This window comes from Setaria viridis, chromosome 7, assembly GCF_005286985.2.
Source record: "Setaria viridis chromosome 7, Setaria_viridis_v4.0, whole genome shotgun sequence".
Lineage (NCBI taxonomy): Eukaryota > Viridiplantae > Streptophyta > Magnoliopsida > Poales > Poaceae > Setaria > Setaria viridis.
This window is the reverse complement of record NC_048269.2, coordinates 31,532,188-31,556,070: the sequence shown is the minus strand read 5'-3', so window position 1 is coordinate 31,556,070 and position 23,883 is coordinate 31,532,188. Positions and strand designations below refer to the sequence as shown.

The window sequence follows — 23,883 nt, the reverse complement described above, 5'->3', positions numbered from 1 at the left end:
TTTTCGGGCATACAATTTGTCAATGTCCGATCCGTGATGCATGCTCTGGCCAGTCCTCTCTTCTTCCACATAGATCTCCAGCGAGTTCATTTAGTTTCAAGGTTGGGTTTCGGTTTAAAGATTTGAGGTGCGAGCTGAAATGTTGAGGATAGTGGCTATAGACCGATGGTGAGCGATGGAGGCAATAGGTAGGTGTTGCCTATATCATTGATGAGTTAGCGTTGCAGGGGCTGCGACGACGAATACAATGGCAAGGGAAAATGAGGAATAAGGATAAGTGGATAAGCATGAGCGGATTTTGTTGAGAGTTTTCTCTCAAAAAAAATTTTTTTGTTGAGTGTTGCCGTGCAGCTTGTTGGAAATTTGGAACGGACTCGAAATTGTTAGGCCAGCGGCTGCGTCAAGGCATGTGTCTAAGCAGGTGTTTGTCACGACGTAAAATGCCAACTCCAGAGGTGTATGTGTGCTATTCGCGCCATAAGATATGGGCCCATTAGACTATAAGTATCTCATATAGTCATGTTCGTTTGTGTTGCCTTTTTTTCGCAAGTTGATAGGACAAACGCACATTTATACACACACACGAGGGTGCTAACCATTTTTTATATTTGTGTTTTCTACACTTTTTTAACTTGCTTTGCTTGTTAGGATTAGACACAGCACTTAACTAATACTAGATATGAGGGGTGCAGGGGTGGCAATTTGTACGAGATGGACATGGACTATAGGTAAGTCATGCATGGTTGCTCCGTAGGGTTTATTGTGTACCTTAAGTAGCCATCATTGCTCCTCCAAGCAGCATAACACTCCATTTTCCCCTTTATTTAAATTAAAATGTCTACCCCATTTAAGCACATCTGAAAAATGACTAAACGTGTTTTTTGGGCAATTTTTTTTTCTTGAAGACTTTGTATTTGCCACTAACAGAGAGCCAATTCAATAATGTGCATGGTGGCAACTATATAACCGTCATCACTCGTCATCACGTCTATGTTGAGCTAGACCATGCCCAGACAAGAGCAAGCTCTAATGATTTGTTTGTTCAAGTTAAGGCATCAGATGTTCCTGCCCCAAGGAAAGTTACATCAAATTCAGATTTCGTAAGGATGATCGTCATCTACAATCTACATTCTACGAATGGTCAGACCTCATAAGGCCCATTTCAACTATAAATCCCAACAGCAGGCTCATAGATCAACGAATGGGCTTAAAATTGAATCTGAACAGTATGTGTTTCAGCGAGAAACTGGGCCTGCAAGGCACACCAAAAAGTTTGTTTGACACGCTCTTGTCCGTTAGGAGCCCGGCCCATCTATTCGCGCAAGATATGGGCCCATTAGACTAGAGTATCTCATACGAGCCAATTTCTTATATGTCATTTATAGTGTTTCCTTATCCGCCATCGAAATTCTTCAGTTCCATGTACGCCAACAGGTAAAATTTCACTTTCCTCTTGTACCATTTCCGTTAGTTGTCTGTTAGGAGAGGGCTAAGTGGCAAGCAAAATGACAATTTTGCCCTTCTAGAATGAAAATAACAGATTTCAACATTGTGTGAAAGGGAAAAAAAAAAAAAAGACTACCAGTCCGTTGCCACGGAGGGCGTGCGCCGTGCGGAGCCTCATCCTTTCGTTGCTTGCAAGTGGTGGGCCCCGTGCTAACACCATGCAATGTAAATTTCTTTTCTGGTTTACGCTATATCAGAATTTTTTCAATTTTTATACGACCTCAAATGCTGACGATGTTTACGGTACGTTGGTACTGCACAATTCTATGTAACAAAAAGTATACATGCGTTCGAGAACATCAACGATTTTTCTTAAGCATACTAATGGAATGCGTTTGAAATATGTTATTTTCATTCTAGAAGGGCAAAATTGTCATTCCGCTTGCCACTTAACCCTCTCCTAACAGCCAACTAACGGAAATGGTATAGAAGGGATGTGAAATTTTATCTGGTGGCACACAGGGGACTAAAGAATTTCGATGACGCCCAAGGAAACGCTATAAATTTTAATAGCATATAAGGAATTAGCCCATCTCATATTCATCTCGTCTTTATTGTCTTTTCTCCTAAGTTGATATGATATAGTTACTGTGGTGGTGACCCCACCATCTCCGATTGTACCTGTATGACGGGAGAAAAAGCTACTGCGCGTGGGATCGCGCTAGCGTATGAGCGCACAACTTACGCACGGCCTGTGGGTTGCTACAGCCCGTATCTTTTTCTTTTTTTTTCACATTTTAGCCTATACTTTTTTTTGTTTCACTTTAAAAAATACGATAACTTTCTAATGGAGTGTCCATTTTCAATTCCGTTTTCACCGCTACATTTCTTGTGATGAGATCTATGAAACAAGACCCATGATGCATATATTTTAGAGTACTTTTTAGTACTAGCAATTTATATTGAATGTAGTGTAGTTATTCATGTACTAAGTATGTAGCAACTTATGTAGCAACTTATATGTAAAACTCTTAGCAACCATATTTTTCTCTACATAAGTTGACTACATAAGTTGTTACAATCCTTTGCACAATATGACACATTTATCTCAATATAATTTTGTTACTAGACAATAGACATACAATATAAATTGCTATGTTATCTCCGTATAAGTTTGATACATTGCCTACACATATTGCCTACACATAAGATGTTACATTATATCTAAAAAGTTATCTCTTAGTCTCTAGTTTACATAAGTTGTTGCATAGTTTGTATATAAGTAGCTACTAAGTTGACAGCCACCTAAAACAGTTTCAAAATATAGTGAATATGGATCTTGTTTCGTAGATCTAGTTGCAAGAAATATAACGGCGTAAACGGATTTGAAAACGGATGCTTAATGGGACGTAATGATCGGTTAAAGAAAATGCATCTACTTTTCATCAATGACATTATTGCTAGTATCGTCCCGAAAGCGACATCCGCACATGTGATGTCCTCCTATTCGTATCAGAACATGGCTTGTCTACATGGGTGAGAAAATATTATCCTCCTTCTATGCATGCAAATTTTTTTTGCTATATTTTTAATTTCTTCGCATTATAAGGGTCCTGGATAATAGGAGGTGGTGGTCATGGAAGTCGAAATCCGCTGTGCCTAGGCTCTCTAACGCGCGACGGGTGGCGCGTTATCCTGCTCCGGGGCCCCATCCCTTTCCCCCACGATTCGGCCGATGTTGCTATGCTGCACAGGCTAGTGGGCAAGAGTCACGTTGGGACGCAGCCGAGGGGAGCGCAGAAAAGGAAACCAGTTCCGGAAGGGGACGCCGCTCGCCTCCAACTCCAGCCGCTCCAGGAGCGGAGCAATCTGGTGAGATTCTACCCGGCAAATCCCTACTGCTCGAGTCCCCCAACCTTCCTCCTCGATCGATCGCGCGATTCGTTGGGATCATCCGCGGGGGAGGGTCAGATAAATGCTTTCCGTACGAGCTGTGAGTGGGGTTTTCCCTTTCCGTTTTGGGTGAATTTCCGGAATCCTCTCGTGTTTTGCTCGTTCGTTGAGGGGTTTTCCGGTTTGCGGATGCGCGCTTGTTCGATGGGGACGGGAATGGTGGTCGAGGAGAAGGGGGTGTGGGTGGGGGACTGGGTAATTGCGGTTTGGATGCCGCGGCTGGGGTTTAGCGTTGCTGATCGCTAGGGGTTAGGGTTTAAGCGATGCTGCGATTATGGTTTTTTCGGGGTGCGGACAGCAGGATCGCTAGATTGCTGCGCCGTTTAGGGGTTTCCCAGCGATGGATCGCGCCGTTTTGGTAGAATTTTGGTCTGGTGCCTAAGCGCCAGCTATTCGATTTTGCGGTTTCAGTTGGGGACTGTATGCTTGCATCGGTTTATTATCTTCTACTTGACTCTTCATTTCACAACCTTGTGGTTTGCGGCACAATGATTAGTTTGCTGTGAGCTCCTAGGGATGCGAGTACACCTGTGGGGTGTGGGCTGCCGCTACACTTGTGCGGTTTGGTTGTTTACTGATCCCAAGGGGAAGGTTTAAGCAGGGGCTAAAATTCGGGAATTGCATGGTGCCGGTTGTAGGGATTGCTTGTTTGCCGCTTATTTAATATTGGTTTGCTGCAATTGGTTGCGCTTGTTTGCGGTGGATTTTTGGTTTGTTACCTAAGTGCTAAAGTTTGCAATTTTGGTTGGCAATTGTACCTGCTATCACTTGTTATATGCTTCTGTTGCTTGTGGGTTGCAGCGGGAATAAGGTTTTATTGGTGTAAGGGCTTGTGGATACTAGATGCTGTGCACTGTGGGCTTTGGAACCCTAGTTTGTGGTTTGTGGGTAGTGGTTTTACATTGTCCTTGTATGATGACTACTCTATGACAATTGTTCTGTACAGTAACTTCATCCTTACAGTAGTGGTGGCGTGCGATGGTTTCCAGTGTGGCTTTTGTGAGTTGTGCGTCACATTTACGTTATATACATGTATTTGGTGCCCCGCATGGTCCCAAAGCTTCTATTGTAATTTTGGCACTCTATCAGGATGAAACTGAGTCTTGGTTCTGGATTAAGGAGGATGGTTAATTATGTGGTGCATCAGGCATATGGACTTGTTGATTAAGACTGAGTATTAGTAAGACACTGTAGAGGGGTTTGTATGTGAAGAGTTTCTGGGAGTTTGTGCTTTGGGTTTAACCTTTTAGCTGAGTTAGTAATTTGTGTCACTGAATGTTACGGCTATGACATTATTTACCATGTAATCTTGTTTCAGTTTGATTTTTGTTGCTTTTTTGTATGTCCCTGCATAACCTTCATGAATCTGTTACTTTGAAACTTTTTCCTTGTCCATATGTGAATCAGTAGTGATTTTGCATTTTTGCCTGGTAACATGATGGGACGAAAGGACTATCTATGCTCTCCTACTAAGATTTACAAATGGCATCCTTTTCTGTGTTTTGTTCTTTATAAAAAAGAGTGGACTGAATTGTTCTTAACTTGGATATTTCAAGTTGTCCCCACTTTGAGAATCATATATTGCCAGTGTTTAGTACCTTTTAATTCAACTTCTGTTGTAGATGTATGCATTGTTCCCATATTACCCAGTGTTATCTCTTTTCTATCACTGTATAAACATAACTTATGTGCCTTGCATATTCTGAAAATTTTTGAAGCACAGGTGCTGGAAGAAGGAGGGGCCTACAATCTTGCAATGCAAACGTATAATCAGAATAGCAAATATGGGGAACTTACCCGTAATCTCCGAGAAAACCAGCTTGGAGGGGTGATCTTTGGTTGCAAGTATGATACAATTGACGAATGCTTCAAAAAACAGCTATTCGGTTTGTGAAGTGCATTCACCTCTTGCTATAAGTCCTTTGTAACACCCTCGTTTTGCTCTTGTTAAGATAATATGATATTGTAGTTTTATGTGGTGATGGAAAATGAAATGCTTGGTTTCTGAAATATCGACTCAATTGATTTAACTTTTTGTTGAATTTCTTGCCTTGATAAGATTATGTTTCCTAGTTGACTTATCTTATATGATATTGTAGTTTTAAACTAATGCTTGCTCTTGTTAAGATAATATGATATTGTAGTTTTATGTGGCAATGGAGAATAAAATGCTTGGTTTCTGAAATATCAACCCAATTGATTTAACTTTTTGTTGAATTTCCCTCCTTGATAAGATTATGATTCCTAGTTGACTTGTTTTATAGGTCTGCCTTCAGTCCATTATTCATATGTGCGGAATGTCAAACCTGGCATGCCTTTGTTCCTATTCAATTATAGTGATAGAAAGCTCCATGGAATTTTCGAGGCTGCAAGTCCTGGTCAGATGTATATTGACCCATATGCTTGGAGTAATGATGGCTCTTTAAGGACAACTTTTCCAGCGCAGGTATCAAGATATTAAATATTTATACACTCACTCACTCCATTCTTTTTTATCTTGACATCCTAGGATCCGTGATGTCAAAGTTTCTAAACTAGTACCATTAATGTGTTAAAAGCAAATCAGCATTGACTTATGAAAAGTATCTTACTAGATGTGCTTTAGAAATGCTAAAAAGAAGTATACTTTTATAATATTGATAGTCACATTTCAAAGGCCATAGAAATGTAAACAACTGAAACAGAATGGAGGAAGTTTGTCCCGTTTCATTTATATCTGAAGTGGTGTTCTTTTTAAAGGTCCGTATCTGCACAAAGACTCAGTATCCGCCCCTGCTGGAGAGCCAATTCAAGACATTGCTTGGTGACAACTATTATAACCATCACCACTTCTATTTTGAGCTTGACCATGCACAGACAAGAGCTTTAATTTCTTTGTTCAAATCACTTGCTCCTGCTAATTTCAATCAAGTTCCGGCTGTTTCAAGCAAAAGGAATCTTGCAGTATCATCATCACCAACTAAAATGAGGCTAACAGCTGTTCCTGATCCAAAGAAAGTCACAGCAGATTCTAAGGAAACCAATCCATTTAGTGTTTTATCAGATAGAGCTGCTCCATTTGTCTGGGCAGATGATGTGGACAGTGCTAGTAACACTGATGAGAAGAAATCTGAGGAGCTAGTTTCTGATTGTGACGATTTGGATGACAATCTTCTTCAAGACCAATTTGTTCCTCATTCAAATCCAGATGAGGTCAATCAGAATTCCTCAGACAAAACTGTTGACCAAGTAGTGGAGCTTGTTGAATGCAGTCATCCAGTTGTCAATCCTGTGAACGGAGAAAGAGTCACCATTGATGAATCAATGTTTTTGAGCTCACTCAATGATCATATTGGTGCTGTGGATGTTGATGAAATAGAGAGTGAGGTTCACAATAGCCCAGGTGGTGTTGGGCTACAGCCTGAAAGACTGACTATCCTGGAAAAGTTGAAAGAACTATCTTCTCTACGACAGCAGGCAGCAATATCTTCCCAGGGTTGTGCTGATTCTAGTTCAGATCAATGCGTACCTGATGAAACACAGATCAACGCAAACCTTTCCGGTGATCCCTTTGATGTTACAATGGAGGATAAAACCTCGTCTGATGAGTGCCATGGAAATGCTGAGGTGACCATCATTCTTTTTGTAGCCTCCTTTTATTTTCAGTATTCAATTTTGTTTCATAACCAACTGCCTGACACAATGGGTGTAGTCCTCTTACTTTATTATTTTTACATTCCTTTATAGCTGCTGCAACTCATCGCTGATTTAACCAAGAGGACTGAAGCATTGGAGAAGAAGCTGGTAAACTATTTTTTTCTTAAATAATAGTAGAGATAAAAAAGTTGATTGCTTCCTTCATTTGTTTATTTGGAAAGTAAAAAAAAAGGATGAGCTCTTATTTCCATACAAACTTCTATCTTTTAGTGGGAACGCTATGTTTTCTTGCATGAACCATTTAGATCATCTGTCCAATGCTTATTCCAGCAATGCATGGCCTAAACATTTTTTTTTGGGAACCCATACAAATAGCTCTAGTTTTTTTCGTATCTGGATGCCTTAGTGTTTTTCCCTGAGGTATTCGTGCTAGGAGATATTTTCGGGACATTATTTGATTGTTCATGCAAACGTTGCTGAAAGCAATGAGATTGCATGGAATAATAGATTGATTAGGTATATAAGGTGTACAAACATATAGGCAGCCCTTGGGAGAGGTTTATAGAATCATAACCAATCAAGGGATAATTTGCCTATCCTAATCTATCTAGGCACAGCAAGGAGCCGGCCTGGGCCTTGGCGTGACGCACACTAGGCCCATACACACACATAGCACATACATATCTAACACGCCCCCGCAGGTGGACGCCGTGAGTGAGGAAGAAAGTGCGGGTACTAGAGTTGTCAAACTCGTGGCCGTTGTCGCACTGAACAGCTTTCACAGTGGCGCCAAACTGAGTATGCACATAGGAGAAAAAGTTAGTCAAAGTCGCAAACGTGTCGGATTTTAGGCGTAATGGAAACGTCCACAAGTAATGAGAGCAGTCATCAAGAATGAGCAAATAGTATTTGTATCTAGAGACACTAAGAACAGGAGACGTCCACAAATCACAGTGTATGAGATCAAAATTGCTAGACGCTCGAGATGTTGATGACTGAAAAGGGAGACGAGTATGACGTCCTAATTGGCACGCATGACAAATGGGGCTGAGTTCTTTATTACAAAAAGGAACTGTAGAAGTGAATTTGGACAAAACTTCATGACCAGGATGACCAAGACGGTGATGCCACACCGACGGGTGGAGACGGCGGCGAGGGCGTGAGCAATAGGAAGGCGCAAGGGGTACAGTGGCCCAGAGCTATTGCACCTAACGATTAGCCTCTGAGACTCTAGATCCTTCATAGAACAGCCAGCAGGATCTAATTCGACAGAACAATTGTTATCAGAGGTGAACTGGCGAACAGAAATAAGATTCTTAATAAGCTTAGGTGAAACTAGAACGTTATTAAGAGAGGTCCTTTAAGAGAGGTAAAGGACCTGGAAGGTGTGCTGCGCCAGTAGCCGTGATGGGGAAGCAAGGAGCCGTCACCGACAACAATGGATGAAGGAAAAGGATACAATGGGTAAGATGAATATGAAAGAGTACCAGCGCCTGAAGTCATGTGGGAGGTGACACCTGAGTCGAGATACCAGTCGTTTGCCTGCGGCTGGTTAAGCATCATGGTGCTGAACGTCGAGGCGAGGGACTGCTGATCCCAGGAGGAAGGCAGGCCCGTCACGGGGTTGTGAAAACCCGGAGGGACCTGTGGCGCCTGCTGCCCCAGGTAGGGCGCCTGCTGGCCCATGAGCGGCGCCTGGAGGCCGTGCTGTTGTGCCTTCTGCTGGGCGTACAGGGCCTGCTTCTAAGCAAGGAAGGCCTACTACTGCGCCTAAAGAGCCTATTGAGGAGGCGTGGCAGGCCGGAGGGGAGTGTTGGGCTGCTGCCGTGGACCCGGGTACATCTGGATTGTACCCGTCCACGGGTTCCACAAGGAGGGACAGGGACCGCCGGCCTCCTGTGCCGTGCCTGGAGCAGGAGCCTGGGCGGTGGAGTTGTGGCTAGCAGGGGCCTTGCCACTACAACCCTGGCGCGGCTGGCCGCCGCACTTGCCCCGCCTCTGCTTGGAGGAGGTGCTGCTGGAGGACCCGAAGGTCCCTCCCTTGCCGACCTCTTTGCCGCCCCCAGAGTTGTTGCTGGACTGACCAGGGGGGCGCGAGGAGGAAAGCTCGAGGCCGGTGCCGGCGAGGACCGTCGTAGACGGAGTCGAAGCAGGGTTCGCCATCGTGAGCTCCTCAAGGAGCAAGTCATCGCGAGCCTCCAGGAAGGTGCAGAGAGGACGGTTGCGCCTAATGTCACGGCCAACGGCGGCGAACTTCTCGTTGAGCCCGCGGATGATGTTAAGGATGAGGGTGTGGTCGGAAACCTCCTCGCCAAGATCACCGAGGGCATCCGCCATGCCCTTGAAGCGCCTGCAGTAATCCGTGATGGACAGATCGCCCTGGACGAAGTTCTGGAACTGGGCGTCAAGGTAGAGGGCCCGTGTCTCCCGGTTGCCGAGAAACTGGGTCTCGATGGCAAGCTAGGTGGCACGGGCGGTGGCGCCGCGCTCGCCGCGCTCCATGACGATGTCGACTAGGTCGTTGGCGATGGTGTCGTAGAGCCAAGACCGGACAACACAGTCCATGCGTCCCCAATCTGGAGAGGCCAGAGCGGGCACGTCGCAAAGGACATGATCCTGCAAGGAGTACTTGTTGACAGTGAGGAGGAACTGCTCGCGCCACCGTGTGTAGTTGCCGGAGGTGATGTCGAGGACGATGGGGATGAGACTTCGGATATTCTGCACAGCAATGACTTGGGCGTGCAGATTTAAGATGGCAGCAGCTTCGTACAGCAGCATGGCCTGGTGGGTGTCGTTGGGCGCTTGATCGGAGACGGCAAAGGCGTCGTCAACGGCGTCCTCCTCCTCAGAGTCGGGCGAGGCGCCCATGCACTCCTCGACGGCGCGCGCCAGGGCGTCGCGAAGGCGAGTAGCAGCGGCGTCGTGCTCCTGCACGGCGGCGGCGGCCTCTTCCTTAGCCTTGACGGCGCGGGCGAGGGTGGCTGCGCGCGCCTCCTTGCGAGCTGCGGGCTCGTCGGTGGCGCGCTTGCCTGCCTCGGCCTCCACGGCATCGTGCATGGCGTTGGCGGAGGTCTTGGCAGCAGAGGGCAGGGAGCTGGCCATGGGATGCAGCGATGGCTGAGGGCCGGTGCGGGGAGGTCGCAGTGCGAGGGACGCGCGTGGTAGCAGCGACGGCTGAGGGCCGGTGCGGGGAGGTCGCAGCGTGAGGGACGCGCGCGGTAGCAGCGCCGGCGGGGGCGCGCAAGAAACTGCGCGCAGAGAGCAGCGCCGGTGGCAGCGTGCTAGGTTGCGGAAGCAAGCATGGGAGAAACCCGGACTCGTGATACCATGAAAGCAATGAGATTGCGTGGAATAATAGATTGATTAGGGTAATAAGGTGTACAAATATATAGGCAGTCCTTGGGAGAGGTTTATAGAATCATAATCAATCAAGGGATAACCTGCCTATCCTAATCTATCTAGGCACGGCAGGGAGCCAGCCTGGGCCTTGGCGTGGCGCACACCAGGCCCATACAAGCACATAGCACATACATGTCTAACAGTTGCCTTAATAGGATATTCTAATTATTTTCTGTTGTTTTCCAGGTTGGGTCAGACCAAGAAGTACTTTCATTGAGGGAAGTGGTTAAAGACTCAGGAAGAAAAGTTCAGCAACTGGAATACCTTGTAGATGAGTTACAATTCAAATTTGACTCTTCGCTATCTCATCTTGGAAGCATGTGCAATACTCTAGCCAAGCCATCAATATTCCTGATTGGTGGTTATAATGGTGTGACCTGGTTATCATCTCTTGATTCTTTTTCTCCTGAGAAAGACATGCTGGTGGGTCTCACACCAATGAGTTCTCCACGCTCATATGCATCTGCTGCTGCATTGGATGGTCACATATTTGCTTTTGGTGGTGGAGATGGCATGTCATGGTATAACACAGGTATACCATGGTGTTCGCATTATGTTTGTGTGAATTCTTTTGCATCAGCTTTCATTTTAGTTGCATGTATTTACTTCTATCTGTTTCTTTTTGTAGTGGAATGCTATAGTTCAAGGAATAATGAGTGGACGGAATGCCCTTCCTTGAACCGGAAGAAAGGAAGTCTTGCCGGAATATGTCTTAATGAGAAAATATATGCTATTGGTGGAGGAGATGGAAATGAAACTTATTCAGAAGTTGAGATGTTTGATCCGTACCTCGGGAAATGGATATGTAGTCCATCTATGCTGCTCTCTGTATGTTCTCAGCCTCAGTGTATAATTGCCCAATTTGATATCTGCCTATTCCAATGCATTGCTTGACCTTATACTCCGAGTCTGCAATATTGTATCCAAATTCAAGAACCTTCAGAATTGTTGAACTAACAAGAGATATCCATTTATTAAGATCTGTAGTGTTGATGCCTGTTATAATTGTGCAGCAACCTATGGTGTTTGTCGTCTGTAATTATATGTTATGATAGTTCATTTTGTTCATTGCATAGTTGTTTACATGCCCTGCCTAAACTTCTGATGATATGTACTAATAGGATAGCTGGACAGACATACTGCATTACTTTTGTAATATCTGTGGTAAAAGATAGTAATTAAATAAATCGAATAATCTTGAAACCATCATCTTATTTGGGCTGCGAAATATTCCAGAGATTTGCTCTGGCTGCGACTGAACTGAATGGAGTCATCTATACAGCTGGTGGCTATGATGGAAGCATGTACTTGGAGTAAGATCTGTCACGACTTCCCTTCGTGTTATTACAATATATTCCAACAACATTACTTCAGATACTAACAGTGACAAACACACTCTATACAGATCAGCAGAAAGGTATGATCCAAGGGAGGGCTTCTGGGTTCGGCTTCCGAGTATGAGTACTAGGAGAGGATGCCACGCCTTAACTGTCCTGGGAGACGTCCTGTCAGTAACTTTCTCTTATACTAGAGATCTCTTCATGAAATAACTAAGATAACCTTGTCCTTACATCTTGGCAAGAAACTTAGCTGCAGTGCTGACATATTTCTCAGATATGCTATGGGAGGGTATGATGGGGACAAGATGGTTTCTAGCATTGAGATCTATGACCCTCGTCTCAACGCCTGGAGGATGGGTGATCCCATGAACACTCCAAGAGGATATGCCGCGGCCGTTAATCTTAATGATAGCTTGTTCCTAATTGGTGGCATGCAGTCCAATGTGCAGATCCTGGATACTGTAAGTGACTGCCCAGGTGGAAGTTTACTTTTCAATCCTGTGCTCTGGTCTGATCCGAAGATACTTCCTCTCTTTCACTGCAGGTGGAAGTTTACAATGCAAGCTCTGGCTGGTCAGTCATTGGTTTTGGTTCAATTGGGAAGAGGTCCTTCGCATCTGCCGTTGTCATATAATTGCTAGTCAGGAGTTTAGGGTTCATATCATCAAATTTTGTAACATCGCCTCCGTTATAAGGAATGGTTGGCATAACTTGTAGTAAACTACCCTTCTGAAGCGCTCTGCTTATGAACAGCGAGAATCAGCATGGTATGAGTATGGTAGACCAAGCGGTCCAAAGTTTAACCTTTAACCCTCGTTTACAGACTAGAAACCATACATTCACCGCTGCATGTGGATGAACCTTTTTGTCGGATACCAAACCGATGGAGCACAATGCAAAAGAATCTTTTATGCCATTATTGCTTCATCTTTTTTTCTCCTCTAAGTACATGCTTATATACATGGCAGTGCCTAGAACTTTAAAGGTGATGATTGACTGGTTGAGTAGACTGGTAAGTTTGCAGGTTGCTCCAGGTTGCAGAAAATGTGGCTGTTGGCTTTATTCAGTTATTCTGTTCAGTCGTGTTTCAGATATGTGATATAGAGGTCACGATTCAGAACATTTTACTTTGAAATGCACTAATGCAGCGTTCTTGTGGAGCGGCTAGTAGGATCCGATAATAAGTGATTCATGTTTGTTTGATACTACTTTGAAATTCAAGATTTGTCCTAATCACTCACAAGTCGGCATGTCAATCAGCTGAGAAATCGGGGAGCATTAGTGATTGGATTGCCAAATTCTAAATGCTGTCAAAGGTCTTTTAGTCTCCTTTGCATTGACTGAAGTTGGTAGTTAAGAGTCCTTTACTCCTTTTTTTTTCGTGCTTTGCAAATACATAAACGCTGGCATAAAGATTCCGTGATGTCGTCTCAAAAAGATAAGGAAGATATAATGTGGAATACTTGAGAACCTGATATTTGTTAAAGAAAATTAATTAGACTGCCACCAGCGGATTCATGAAATTCATAAGCAAGAACTATACAACTCAAAGCCAGTGGCTACGATTTTAGCTCCACATTTTTTGCATCCTAGTAATCACACCTACATTAAGAGAGTGATGGTTTGTCGGAGAAAATAATTTTGAGTTCCACCAATTAATTCATTCTGTAAATGGCAAATCCAAGGGATGCCAGGATGCTTACTGCAAGTGGCTATAGTTTTAGCCAGTGACGGATCTAGGATTTGAAGAGAGGGGAGGACTTATTTTTTTCTTCTTCCTCCTTCTTCTCTCTTTCTCTCCTTCTTCCTTCTTATTTTCTTCTTCCTCCTCTTCATCCATGGCTGAAATTTTCAAAGGGGCTTCGGGGGTTCCATGGACTAGATCCGCCCCTGGTTTTAGCTCCATATTTACACCTACCCTATATGTCCCATCTACAGGTAAGAGCATGGTAGTTTGCTAGAGAAAATAAATTCCAATAACATCCACATCATTCATGAAATTCAAAAACGACAAACATAACGAAGCCAAGCATGCTTACCACAGCCATGGTTTTAGCTAGCTCCAGATTTACGCCTACACTATATGTCACATCTACAGCTAAGAGTGTGGTAGTTTGCTGGAGAAAATTAATTTGAATACCGTGCACTTCGTTCATGAAATTTGTAAAACGACAAATTTAAAGGATGCCAGGATGCTTACAGCGGGTGGTTATGGTTTTAGCACCACATTTACGCTCGCACTACACATGTGACATCCACAGCTACGAGTGTGGTAGTTTGCTAGAGAAAATTAATTTGAATACCTCCTGCTTCACTCATGAAATTCATAAACGACAAATCTAACGGATGCCAGGATGCTTACATGTGGTGTCTACAGTTTTAGCTCCATATTACGCGTACCCTACTTGTTACATTTAACTAGGAGCATGATATATCGTGTTAAGCGAAAATTGGTTCAATTTCCATCCAATTATTTTTGTGAAACTAGTAAGCCATGATAGTTACAACAACAAATTTGAAAGGATGCTAAGATACTTATAGCTTGTGGCTATAACTTCAGCTCCATATTTACTCCAGCAGTAACATATGTGACATCTACTACTAAGAGTGTGGTAGTTTGCTAGAGAAAATTAATTTGAATACCACCCGCTTCACTCATGAAATTCATAAACGACAAAGCTAACGGACGCCAGGATGCTTACATCTAGCGGCTACAATTCTAGCTCCATATTACGCGTATCCTACTTGTCACATTTAACTAGGAGCATAATGTTATTTTAGAGTAAATTGGTTTGATTTCCATCCAATTAATTTCGTGAAATTAGTAACCAATAATAGTTACAACAACATATTTAAAAGGATATCAAGATACTTATAGCCCCGTGGCTACTGTTTTAGCTCCACATTTACGCATACCTTGTTATGTTTACAAATAACATCGAAGAACTATCAACATGATAATTGGTTAGAGAAAATTAATTTGAGCGCTACTGAATTATAATTCACAAAATTCATAAGCCAAGATAATTCCAACATCACCAAAGGATACAAGGAAGAGGAACATCTCCACCTGCCAATCATCAGCCCGGTTCCTCGCTTCGCTTCCTCCGCGCCGTATCACCCGGAGAGCTCGCCCGCGGTCGCTGCGGCGGCGGCCCCACCACCGCCCCCCACTCCAGCATATGTAAGGCGCGCGCACGCAGCGCAGCAAGGAGAGTACAAAAAAAAACAGAGCAGCACCCACCCAAACCAAAGCGCGGCGCTTGCGTTCCAGCCACCTCGGGAGCGGCGCGGGCGCAATCAGGTGAGATTCCGGCCACCCCCAGGGCCTCGAGCCGCCCATTTCTTCCCCGATCGCCCCGCGCTTCGCTGGGATCGTCCATCGGGGTCGGTTCCTCTCGTACGGCTCGCGGCGCATTTTTTTTTCCGTTCCGTTTCGGGCAAAATTCTGGAATCTCCTCGTCTCCTGTCGGGGCGCGCGCGGGATTTCAGCCCCTTCCGATTTGTTGGCGCTTGTGTGCTCGATGTTGGGGTGGTGGTGGGTGGGAATGTGGTGGGCTGGGAGGGCTCGGTGATTGCGGTTTTGGTGGCTCGTTGGGGTTTAGCGCTGTTGATCACTAGGGGTTAGGGTTTAAACCGAGGCCAAGTTTTCGGGTGTTGCGGGGTGCCGATTGCTGGGATGCTAGTCCGTTGCGTCGTTTAGCTGTTCATCGCAGTCATTGGTTTGGTAGGTTTTTTGGTTGGTTGGCTGGGCGCCATTTTTTTCATTAGAAAAATCCCCTGCAATTTTGGTGGGTAACTGCTTGCATGCAGTTTTGTCTCCTCTCCGCTTCACTTATAGGTTGCCGTGGATAAAGTTATGTACTTTTTTCGCGGGTTGGAAGAAAATTTACTGTATGTCTTGTGGGATGTGGAAAACTTGTGTGCGGTTTAACTGATTTGTGATGGCACGGTAACATAAAGAGGACTGCTTCTGTATGCTCACACGTCCTTGTAGGAATGGTGGTGTGTAGAATTAGTTGCTTTCAAGTTTCAACGCAGCTTTCGGGACCTTTTGAGTGACTAAGCCTATTGAATTCAGGTGTTCTCGTGCGTTGCAATTAGTGATGAACTGCTTGCTTGTCCACTGCGTGATTAATTAATGTTGTGTTGTAATTCTGGTGCACTGACGGATTGAGTATTGGTTCTGGCCCAAGAAGGCTGCTTAATTAGGTGGTGCGTTGGGCATCATGCATTTGATTGCTTTTAATCACGTCAGGAACTAGACAGCACACCTCTATAGCAGGTTTTGGGATTGTTCGGACTGTGTGCTTCGAGTTTAATCTTGGACAAGTTGGTAATCCGTGTGACTGATTGTTATGGTCGTGGCACTATTTCGCCACGGAATTTGGTTTCTGTTCATTTCTTTCGTAACTTTCATGTTACTGCTTAATTGTTGAGGATATACTCTCAAAAGCTCTGTCTATATTAGTCAAAGATAGAACTACTATTCCCTCACTTGACTAAGCATAAGCAAAAAAATGGCTGAAAGGGTATAGGGAGTAGTTCTTTTCTTTAATAAGGCAATTCTTCTCCCAGAATGCAGAGTCACAGTGAGCCAGAAATTGAATACTCTTCTTCCGAGTTAGTTCATGGTTTTGTAGTATTATTGTTTTCCTTGCTCAACTGTGGATCAGTAGTGATTTTTTAGTTACATGTTGGCATCAAATGGGTGATGCATACATCTGTTTTGTGGAATTTACCTTGGTATCCTTCTTTTCCCCCCCTCAAATGAGAACCAAAGTTGTGCCAACTTGGACACTTTCAGTTGTCTGAACATATTGCCAGTGTTCGAATTGTTTAGCTTCCCAAATCTCTTGTAATTTACTTTATGCTTGCTCTCCCTTGATTATGAGTTCATACAAAGTGTTATCTCTTTGATATCATTGTATTTGTTTAACTTGTGTGATTTCCATACTCCCAAAATTTCTGAAGCACAGGTGCTTGAACAAGAGACCCACAATCTTGCAATGCAGACACATCATCCAAATAGTCAGTCTGGGACTGGGATACATATTCGTAATCTCTCAGAGAAACAGCTTGGAGGGGTGATCTTTGGTTGCAAGCCTGATACAATTGAAGAATGCTTGACAAAACAGCTCTTTGGTTCGTAAAGTGCACCCATCACCTCTTGTCTTAACTTATGGTTTTTGAAATGCCATGCTCTATCGTGCTTAGTTGTACCACTGGCATTGGGTTTAGTTTACGAAATGTTGGTCATCTGATTTTACTTTTTGTGAATTTCTCACCTTAATTAGATTGTGTTTCCTGTTCAATTTATCATGTAGGTCTGCCTTCAATCCATTATTCATATGTGAAGCATGTCAAACCTGGCATGCCTTTGTTTCTATTCAATTATATTGACAGAAGGCTCCATGGTCTTTTCGAGGCTGCAAGTCCTGGTCAGATGTCTATTGATCCATATGCTTGGAATAATGAGGACTCATTGAAGACACCTTTTCCTGCTCAGGTATCAAAATTTTGTTGTTGGCACAGATTGTTTGGCGGAACACTTTAAATAATTACTGTAATTAATTAGGTTTATTTCATTTCATTATATCTGAAATGTCTGTATGTGTTTCTAAGGTTCGTGTTTGCACAAAGATTAAGTATCCACCGATGCTGGAGAGCCGATACAAAACAGTGCTTCTTAAAAACTATTACGACCGTCACCTCTTCTACTTTGAGCTGGACCATGCACAGACAAAAGCTTTAATTTCATTGTTCAAGTCGCTTCCTCCTGCTAGTTTCAATCGAGTTCCAGCTGTTTCTAGCAAACAGAGTATTGTCATATCTGTACCACAAAGTAAAAGGAAGACACCAGCTGTTCCTGACCCAAAGAAAGTCAAAGCAAAATCAAAGAATACCAATCCATTTAGCATTTTATCAAATGCAAGTGATGGTGTTCTAGATAACTGGGCTGATTCTGATGCAGAAAATGCTAGTGTCAGTGAAAATTCACACAGTGACACTGATGAAAAGGAATCTGGGGAGGCAGTTTCTGATTGGGAGGATTTGGATGACAATGTTCTTCAAAACCAATTTAGTCCTCATTCAAATCCAGATGAGGCCAGTCAAAATTCCTCATACAAAACAGTTTGCCAAGGGATGGAACTTGCTGAATGGAGTCATGCAGTTATTGATCCGGTGAATGGAGAAAGACACAATTTTGAGGAAGACATGCCTGTGAACTTACATGATGAGCATACAGGTGCTGGCACTATTGACAAAATAGAGAGTGTGGTTCACAATAACCCAGATGGCGTTGAGCTACAGCCTGAAAGACAGACTGTCCTGAAAAAGCTGAAAGAGTTGTTTTTCATACGACAGCAGGCAGCACTATCTTCCCAGGATCCTGTTGATTCATGTTCAGATCAGTGTGTACCTGAAGGAAAGCCAGTCAATGCAAACTTTTCCTGTGACCCATTTGGTGCTACCGTGGATGATAAAATCTCTTTTGAGGAACGCCATGGAGATTATGCTGAGGTATCTATGCTATTCATTCAGTTTGCTTTCGCTATTTAATTCTGTTTGATAACCCAATGCCTAACATGAAACCTATAGTCCCCTCATGTTTTTTTTATTTACTTTCTCATGTAGCTGCGACAACTCATCGCTGATTTAGCCAAGAGGGCTGAAACATTGGAGAAAAAGCAGGTTTTTTCTTCATCTCTTCTTTAAAACTGGATAGTGAAAACCAAATGAGGTTATTCTCAGAAGAAATAAATAAATGAATTTGCCTTCTGTATCCTGCAATTTTGTTTTCTTGGGAATATGTTTCTAATCCTTGATTTTCCAATCGTGGTAATATGTGATATGTTTAATTCAGTATACAAGTGTTCCTTTCAGCGGGAAAACTATGTTTTCGTGTATGAGTTATTTAGCTTATCTGTACAGTACTTATTTCTGGTAATGCACGGACTGAACTGGATAGCTGTACCTTTTCAAATATCGTGCCTTAGCAATTCCACTAAATGTATTCATGGCAGGGACTCTGTTGGATAATGTTTTGTTTCCTGTCCAAATGTTTTCTGCATAGAATTTTCTTATATGGTTCTGTTATTTCCAGAATGTGTCAGATCAAGATATACTTTTCCTGAGGGAAGTGGTTAAAGACTCAGGAAGGAAAGTACAGCAACTGGAATACCTTGTAGATGAGTTACAATTCAAATTTGACTCTTCGTTGTCTCATCTTGGAAGCACGTGCAATAATCTAACCAAGCCATCAATATTCCTGATTGGTGGCTATAATAGCGTGACCTGGTTATCATCTCTTGATTCGTTTTCTCCTGAGAAAGACATACTGGTGGGTCTCACACCAATGAGTTCTGCCCGCTCATATGCATCTGCTGCTACATTGGATGGCCACATATTTGCTTTTGGTGGTGGAGATGGCATGTCATGGTACAACACAGGTATGCCATGGTATTTATAATATGCTTTTGCAACTTTTGCATGAGCTTTCATTTTTAGTTTCATGTATTTACTTCTATCTGTTTCTTTTGTAGTGGAATGCTATAGTTCAAGGAATGACGCATGGATGGAATGCCCCTCGTTGAACCGTAAGAAAGGAAGTCTCGCCGGTATCAGTCTTAATAGCAAAATATATGCTATTGGTGGTGGAGATGGAAATGAAACTTTGTCAGAAGTTGAGATGTTTGATCCATATCTTGGGAAATGGATATGTGGTCCATCTATGCTGACCTCTGTATTATCTCATTCTCTCTATGCTTCAAATATTTCCCTACTTTGATATCTTCTAACCCATTACCATGTAGTGCTTGAACACTGAGTCAGCAATGTCCGTACGTCAGTTACCTTAAGAACTAAGAACACATCTGAAGTTAATATGATGTATAATTTTGATTATTATTACTACTATATATTTGCAGCAGCATATGGTGTTCAGCTTCTGCATGAGCAATTCTGCTTGATAACAATTTATCCAATCATTGCATCATTATTTGCACAACCTACCTATATTTGTACTGGTATATAGTGTTAGGATAATTGTTCTATACTACTACTGATATTTGCTCTTGCATCTTCATAACAATTTGTTATATTAGTCGTAATTAGTAGAGTATCTCAAAGAGTTGGATAATCTTGACACCAATATGTTTAACTTTGCTACATATGTTCCAGCGATTTGCTCTTGCTGCGACCGAATTGAATGGTACCATCTATGCTGCTGGTGGATATGATGGAAGCACATACTTACAGTAAGACCCCCCCCCCCCCCCCCCCCCCAAAAAAAAAAAAAGTAAATAAAAAAAATTATGCTATTACATGGTATAGTCATAAGGAAACTAACCATAAGAAACACACTGTATACAGATCAGCAGAAAGGTATGACCAAAGGGAGGGTGTCTGGGTCCGGCTTCCAAGCATGAATACAAGGAGAGGATGCCACACACTAACAGTCCTGGGAGAAACCCTGTCTGTAACTTCCTCTTATACTTCAGATCTTTCTGACAGAGAACCAATAGCATCTTGGGTATTAAATCTTGGCAATGAACTTAGCTAGCGGTTTGACTTCTGTTTCAGATACGCGATTGGAGGATACAATGGCGACAAGATGGTCTCTAGCGTTGAGATCTATGACCCTCGCCTCAATGCCTGGAGGATGGGTGATCCCATGACCTCCCCAAGAGGTTATGCTGCTGCAGTGAATCTGGATGGCAGCGTGTACCTAATCGGTGGCCTGCAGTCCAATGTGCAGATCCTGGATACCGTAAGCTACCATGCACTACTGATATCTAGCTGCTGCCTGACAAATGCTGGGCCTGTTTTCAGTTGATGATGACTCCTCGTTTCTCGCAGGTTGAAGTTTACAACCCAAGCTCCGGATGGTCAGTTCTCGGTTTCAGCTCGCTCGGGAAGAGGTCCTTTGCATCTGCCATCGTCATGTAGTTACAGATCAGGAACTTAGTGTTCATAACATCAGGTTTAACATAGTGCTACCCATTCCCATGTGTCCTTCGTGTTGTAAACAACGAAAACCTGCATGTTAAGAGAGTATGAGACGTCGTGGTTCGTGGATTGACCCTTTGAACCCTCCTTGACAGTCTGGGACCCATGCACTCACCTCTGCGTGTGGTCGGACTTGGCTATCAGTCTCGGATAGTAGTACCCAGAACTCATGGAGTTAAATACAACTAGAATGTTATGTACTTGTGTGCCATTATTGCTTCTACCTTTTATCTTTGGTGGATTACATCCAGGCTAGGTTTTATATCTCCGAAGATGGTGGTTGAGCTTGAGCAGGTTGATGAGCTTGCATGTTATTGCAGCCGGTTGCGCTGTAGCCTGTGGTACCTTGTTTGTGCTGCACTCGGGGTGCAACGAGCAGGTTGAAGTTTACAAGTGCTTGGTGAGCTTGGATCAGACAGACACCAGAGCGGCCCAACTGCAAATTGCAAGCCCACGCATCCTGGTTGTGGAAGGACGAGACGACATCTTTGATACAAAATAAATTCTTTCAGAAGCTAATAACATCAAATCAGAGTGGCGCAGCGGAAGCGTGGTGGGCCCATAACCCACAGGTCCCAGGATCGAAACCTGGCTCTGATAAGTTTTTTTGATTTATTTGATCTGCTGTTTTTTTTTTGGTGGGTCTAGTCACGTTGCTGTTGTAGTTTATTTTCGGGTCTGCTCACCTTTGCTGTGTTTTTTAGGGATGCCCTCCAATACTGTTAGTCGACCTAAACTTTAAGCAAATCAAATCTCGAGCATCGACGCCCTGTACGGTCTACACAACTGCACGCACATTGCAATTTTGGCATCTTTACTCCCAACAAACCTTTGCTAGCTCGGTCGTAGCTCCACATGTTGGAGCGTCAGAGCAGATGGCAAGATGCGATTCCAGCACCATATATCGATTTCTTCTCCCAGGAATGTAGGAAAAGGAGTGTGTATATGTGTTTTTAAGCTAAAAGAAAGCATGTCGTCGTTGCAAAACTGAACACTCCTAAGTTCCCAGGCAATGATAGATTATCTAACTTAATCTCCCAAAAAATGCATGTTTCCATAACCAAAAAGAATATACGACGACCACTACTGGAGACCAAATGCAAGCATTGGCATTCGATCATCAATCGACCAACGCGAATCCATTCCACACGGCCGGCGGCCAGCATGCTTTCACCTCCGCCATCTTCTCGAACAACATGGCTGCACACTGCAAAGGAAGGGCGAGAACATCTCAGCAGCAGCAGCTGTCTCGATCTCAAACAAACGGGCCCTCTATCCCTCCTCCGATCCGGCGTCATGCCAACGTCGCCGCCTTAGCTACGCACGCTGTTCTTCCCCGGCACGCAAACGAGCAGCCAGCACGCCGGCTCTGCCTTCTAGCGCATCTCCGACGTTGTACCTGCCGATATATCGCCTGCATATCCGTTCGATCTATCAAGATGGCAATCGGGCGGGTTTGAACCCGAGATCTGCGGGAATCCCCCGCGGGTCTCGGGTTGGGGACTCGACACATGGCGGATGCGGGATCGGGTTAAAGAATTTCCCTGCTGGGACCCATGGAGCCCCGAATTTGATCCACGAAGCACGGTGTTGCCGCACCGGCCTGCCTATCACTTACCCGCACCAACCCACACCAACCCCGCACTAGCCTGCTCCACACCTCCAGCCCAACAGCCCTCCACCCCCTTCTCCTCTCTCACCTGCTCCTCGTGACCCCTGCCGGCCTCCACCCCATCCCCGTTCCCCACCGGCGGCGGCGACCGCCGCGCCGCCCCCTACCTGCGACACGACCGCACCCCTTCGCCGCAGGCCTCAGCCGCCCGCGCCCCTCTCCCTCGCCCGCAACGACAGCGGTGCGGACCCCACGGGCGGCAGCGCCTGGGATCCCGACGAGCAACGCCGGTTACGGGGAGCTCGGCGGGCGGCACGGCCCCCACGAGCTGACGGCTTGGGTATTGGGGGACCATCGGGTTTCGAGCACCCGCGGGTTTCGGATTCGGGGCAGCGTTTCCACCCGAATGGGATTTCGGGTTCGAGGTGAGCTTACCATTCGGGTTTCGAGGGCGGGTCAGTGGAAGCTTCACCCGACCTCGACCAGCCCCGTTGCCATCCCTGGATCTTTAGGTTCACCCGGGCGAACGAGAGTGCAAGTATCCTTGTGCAGCGGTCGGATTTCACTTTTTTGCTGTCTGCTGAAGCTTGCCATGTTCGAGCGAAAGAGCGCTCGTTGATGTCGCCTTCTGAGTTTCGATGGAAGGATCCAATTCTACTTGTAAGCTACTTCTAATTTTAAGTTGCGATCTGAAACAAATAGATCAGAGTGGCGCAGCGGAAGCGTGGTGGGCCCATAACCCACAGGTCCCAGGATCGAAACCTGGCTCTGATAGATTTTTTTCCGCAATTTCCTGCTTTTTGTTTTTTATCTCTGCCTATTTTCTTCTCTGCTCACTTTTTGTGTGTTTCTGATGTTCATTCTGCTAGGATATTTCAGATTCAGGCATATTTAACAGGATACTACGTTTTGATTTTCATTTTTTTTGGCACACGTAGGACGATCTGGTCCGACTTTGTGGAAATCAAGTAAAAAGATGACGTGAACGTGGGAATATGGACATGGGAAAAAAAGATGCTGCTATTTATTTTGCTATACTAGATGGTAGTACAATCGTCCTGGTCGGTAACCCACAAGGATTTCATGAATACACTCGGTGTATATGGCACTCCATGATTGAATACCATATGACATACATACAGCGAGAAAAATGTCTTTTTTCGCAAGACCGTGTTTCAAAATACAAAATGCTATTAATTAATAGCTAGCGAACACTCTCTATAGTTTTCTATGTTCTGAATAAAATCCTAGTCATTGTCGATTATAAACGATCCACATCAGCGCAACAAAAAAGGCACAAAGTTGGAGTCCATATCAGACTCCTATGAGGCTATGACCATAAGAGATGCCACATTGGCATTTTATTTTCCCCGGTAACCACTGGGCTAAAGACATGGAAAAGGTAGTGGCAAAGGACGTTCTTGTTCCCCCCCGGTAACCACTTTGCTAAATAACGAGATAGTAAAGCAGTTAAAAGAGAAAAAA

The 23,883-nt window shown here is 44.2% G+C and overlaps 2 protein-coding genes, 2 non-coding genes and 1 pseudogene across 6 annotated transcripts; 4 read left to right on the top strand and 1 right to left on the bottom strand.

The window, feature by feature from the left end:
- The first annotated feature begins 3,163 nt into the window (after positions 1–3,163).
- LOC117865295 (uncharacterized) lies at positions 3,164–12,690 on the top strand. Of its 3 annotated transcripts, none has more exons than XM_034749451.2 (11): positions 3,164–3,318; positions 5,123–5,285; positions 5,664–5,845; positions 6,139–7,005; positions 7,126–7,182; positions 10,621–10,966; positions 11,063–11,262; positions 11,671–11,747; positions 11,840–11,941; positions 12,049–12,235; positions 12,319–12,690. In XM_034749451.2, the coding sequence occupies exons 1-11, from the start codon at positions 3,190–3,192 to the stop codon at positions 12,406–12,408; spliced, it is 2,400 nt and encodes a 799-aa protein (XP_034605342.1). In that variant the 5' UTR covers positions 3,164–3,189; the 3' UTR covers positions 12,409–12,690. The 3 variants fall into 3 exon arrangements, with proteins under 3 accessions (XP_034605342.1, XP_034605343.1, XP_034605344.1); XM_034749452.2 differs by having other exon boundaries at positions 3,187–3,318; positions 5,118–5,285; XM_034749453.2 differs by lacking the exon at positions 3,164–3,318 and having other exon boundaries at positions 5,117–5,244.
- LOC140223305 (uncharacterized) lies at positions 8,815–10,428 on the bottom strand (annotated as a pseudogene).
- Positions 12,691–14,872: 2,182 nt separating the features above from the next.
- LOC117862494 (uncharacterized) lies at positions 14,873–20,986 on the top strand. The gene is made up of 11 exons (XM_034745983.2): positions 14,873–15,078; positions 16,754–16,919; positions 17,102–17,283; positions 17,400–18,299; positions 18,414–18,470; positions 18,883–19,228; positions 19,322–19,521; positions 19,959–20,035; positions 20,151–20,252; positions 20,361–20,547; positions 20,637–20,986. The coding sequence occupies exons 2-11, from the start codon at positions 16,784–16,786 to the stop codon at positions 20,724–20,726; spliced, it is 2,277 nt and encodes a 758-aa protein (XP_034601874.1). The 5' UTR covers positions 14,873–15,078; positions 16,754–16,783; the 3' UTR covers positions 20,727–20,986.
- A 328-nt stretch (positions 20,987–21,314) lies between these two features.
- Positions 21,315–21,386, top strand: TRNAM-CAU (transfer RNA methionine (anticodon CAU)). The gene has a single exon. It is a non-coding gene; the product is annotated as a tRNA-Met (tRNA).
- A 1,714-nt stretch (positions 21,387–23,100) lies between these two features.
- On the top strand, positions 23,101–23,172 carry TRNAM-CAU (transfer RNA methionine (anticodon CAU)). The gene has a single exon. It is a non-coding gene; the product is annotated as a tRNA-Met (tRNA).
- The last annotated feature ends 711 nt before the right edge of the window (positions 23,173–23,883 follow it).

What these genes read in the sequence shown, in the direction of transcription:
- LOC117865295 (XM_034749451.2), top strand. Translation starts at nt 3,190, where the DNA reads ATGCTGCACAGGCTAGTGGGCAAGAGTCACGTTGGGACGCAGCCGAGG. An exon ending in AGTGCCATGGAAATGCTGAG is followed by an intron (nt 7,006 to 7,125) that starts GTGACCATCATT and finishes ATTCCTTTATAG; the next exon opens with CTGCTGCAACTCATCGCTGA. An exon ending in CATGTCATGGTATAACACAG is followed by an intron (nt 10,967 to 11,062) that starts GTATACCATGGT and finishes TTCTTTTTGTAG; the next exon opens with TGGAATGCTATAGTTCAAGG.
- LOC117862494 (XM_034745983.2), top strand. Translation starts at nt 16,784, where the DNA reads ATGCAGACACATCATCCAAATAGTCAGTCTGGGACTGGGATACATATT. An exon ending in AAACATTGGAGAAAAAGCAG is followed by an intron (nt 18,471 to 18,882) that starts GTTTTTTCTTCA and finishes TGTTATTTCCAG; the next exon opens with AATGTGTCAGATCAAGATAT. An exon ending in GTCCATCTATGCTGACCTCT is followed by an intron (nt 19,522 to 19,958) that starts GTATTATCTCAT and finishes CATATGTTCCAG; the next exon opens with CGATTTGCTCTTGCTGCGAC.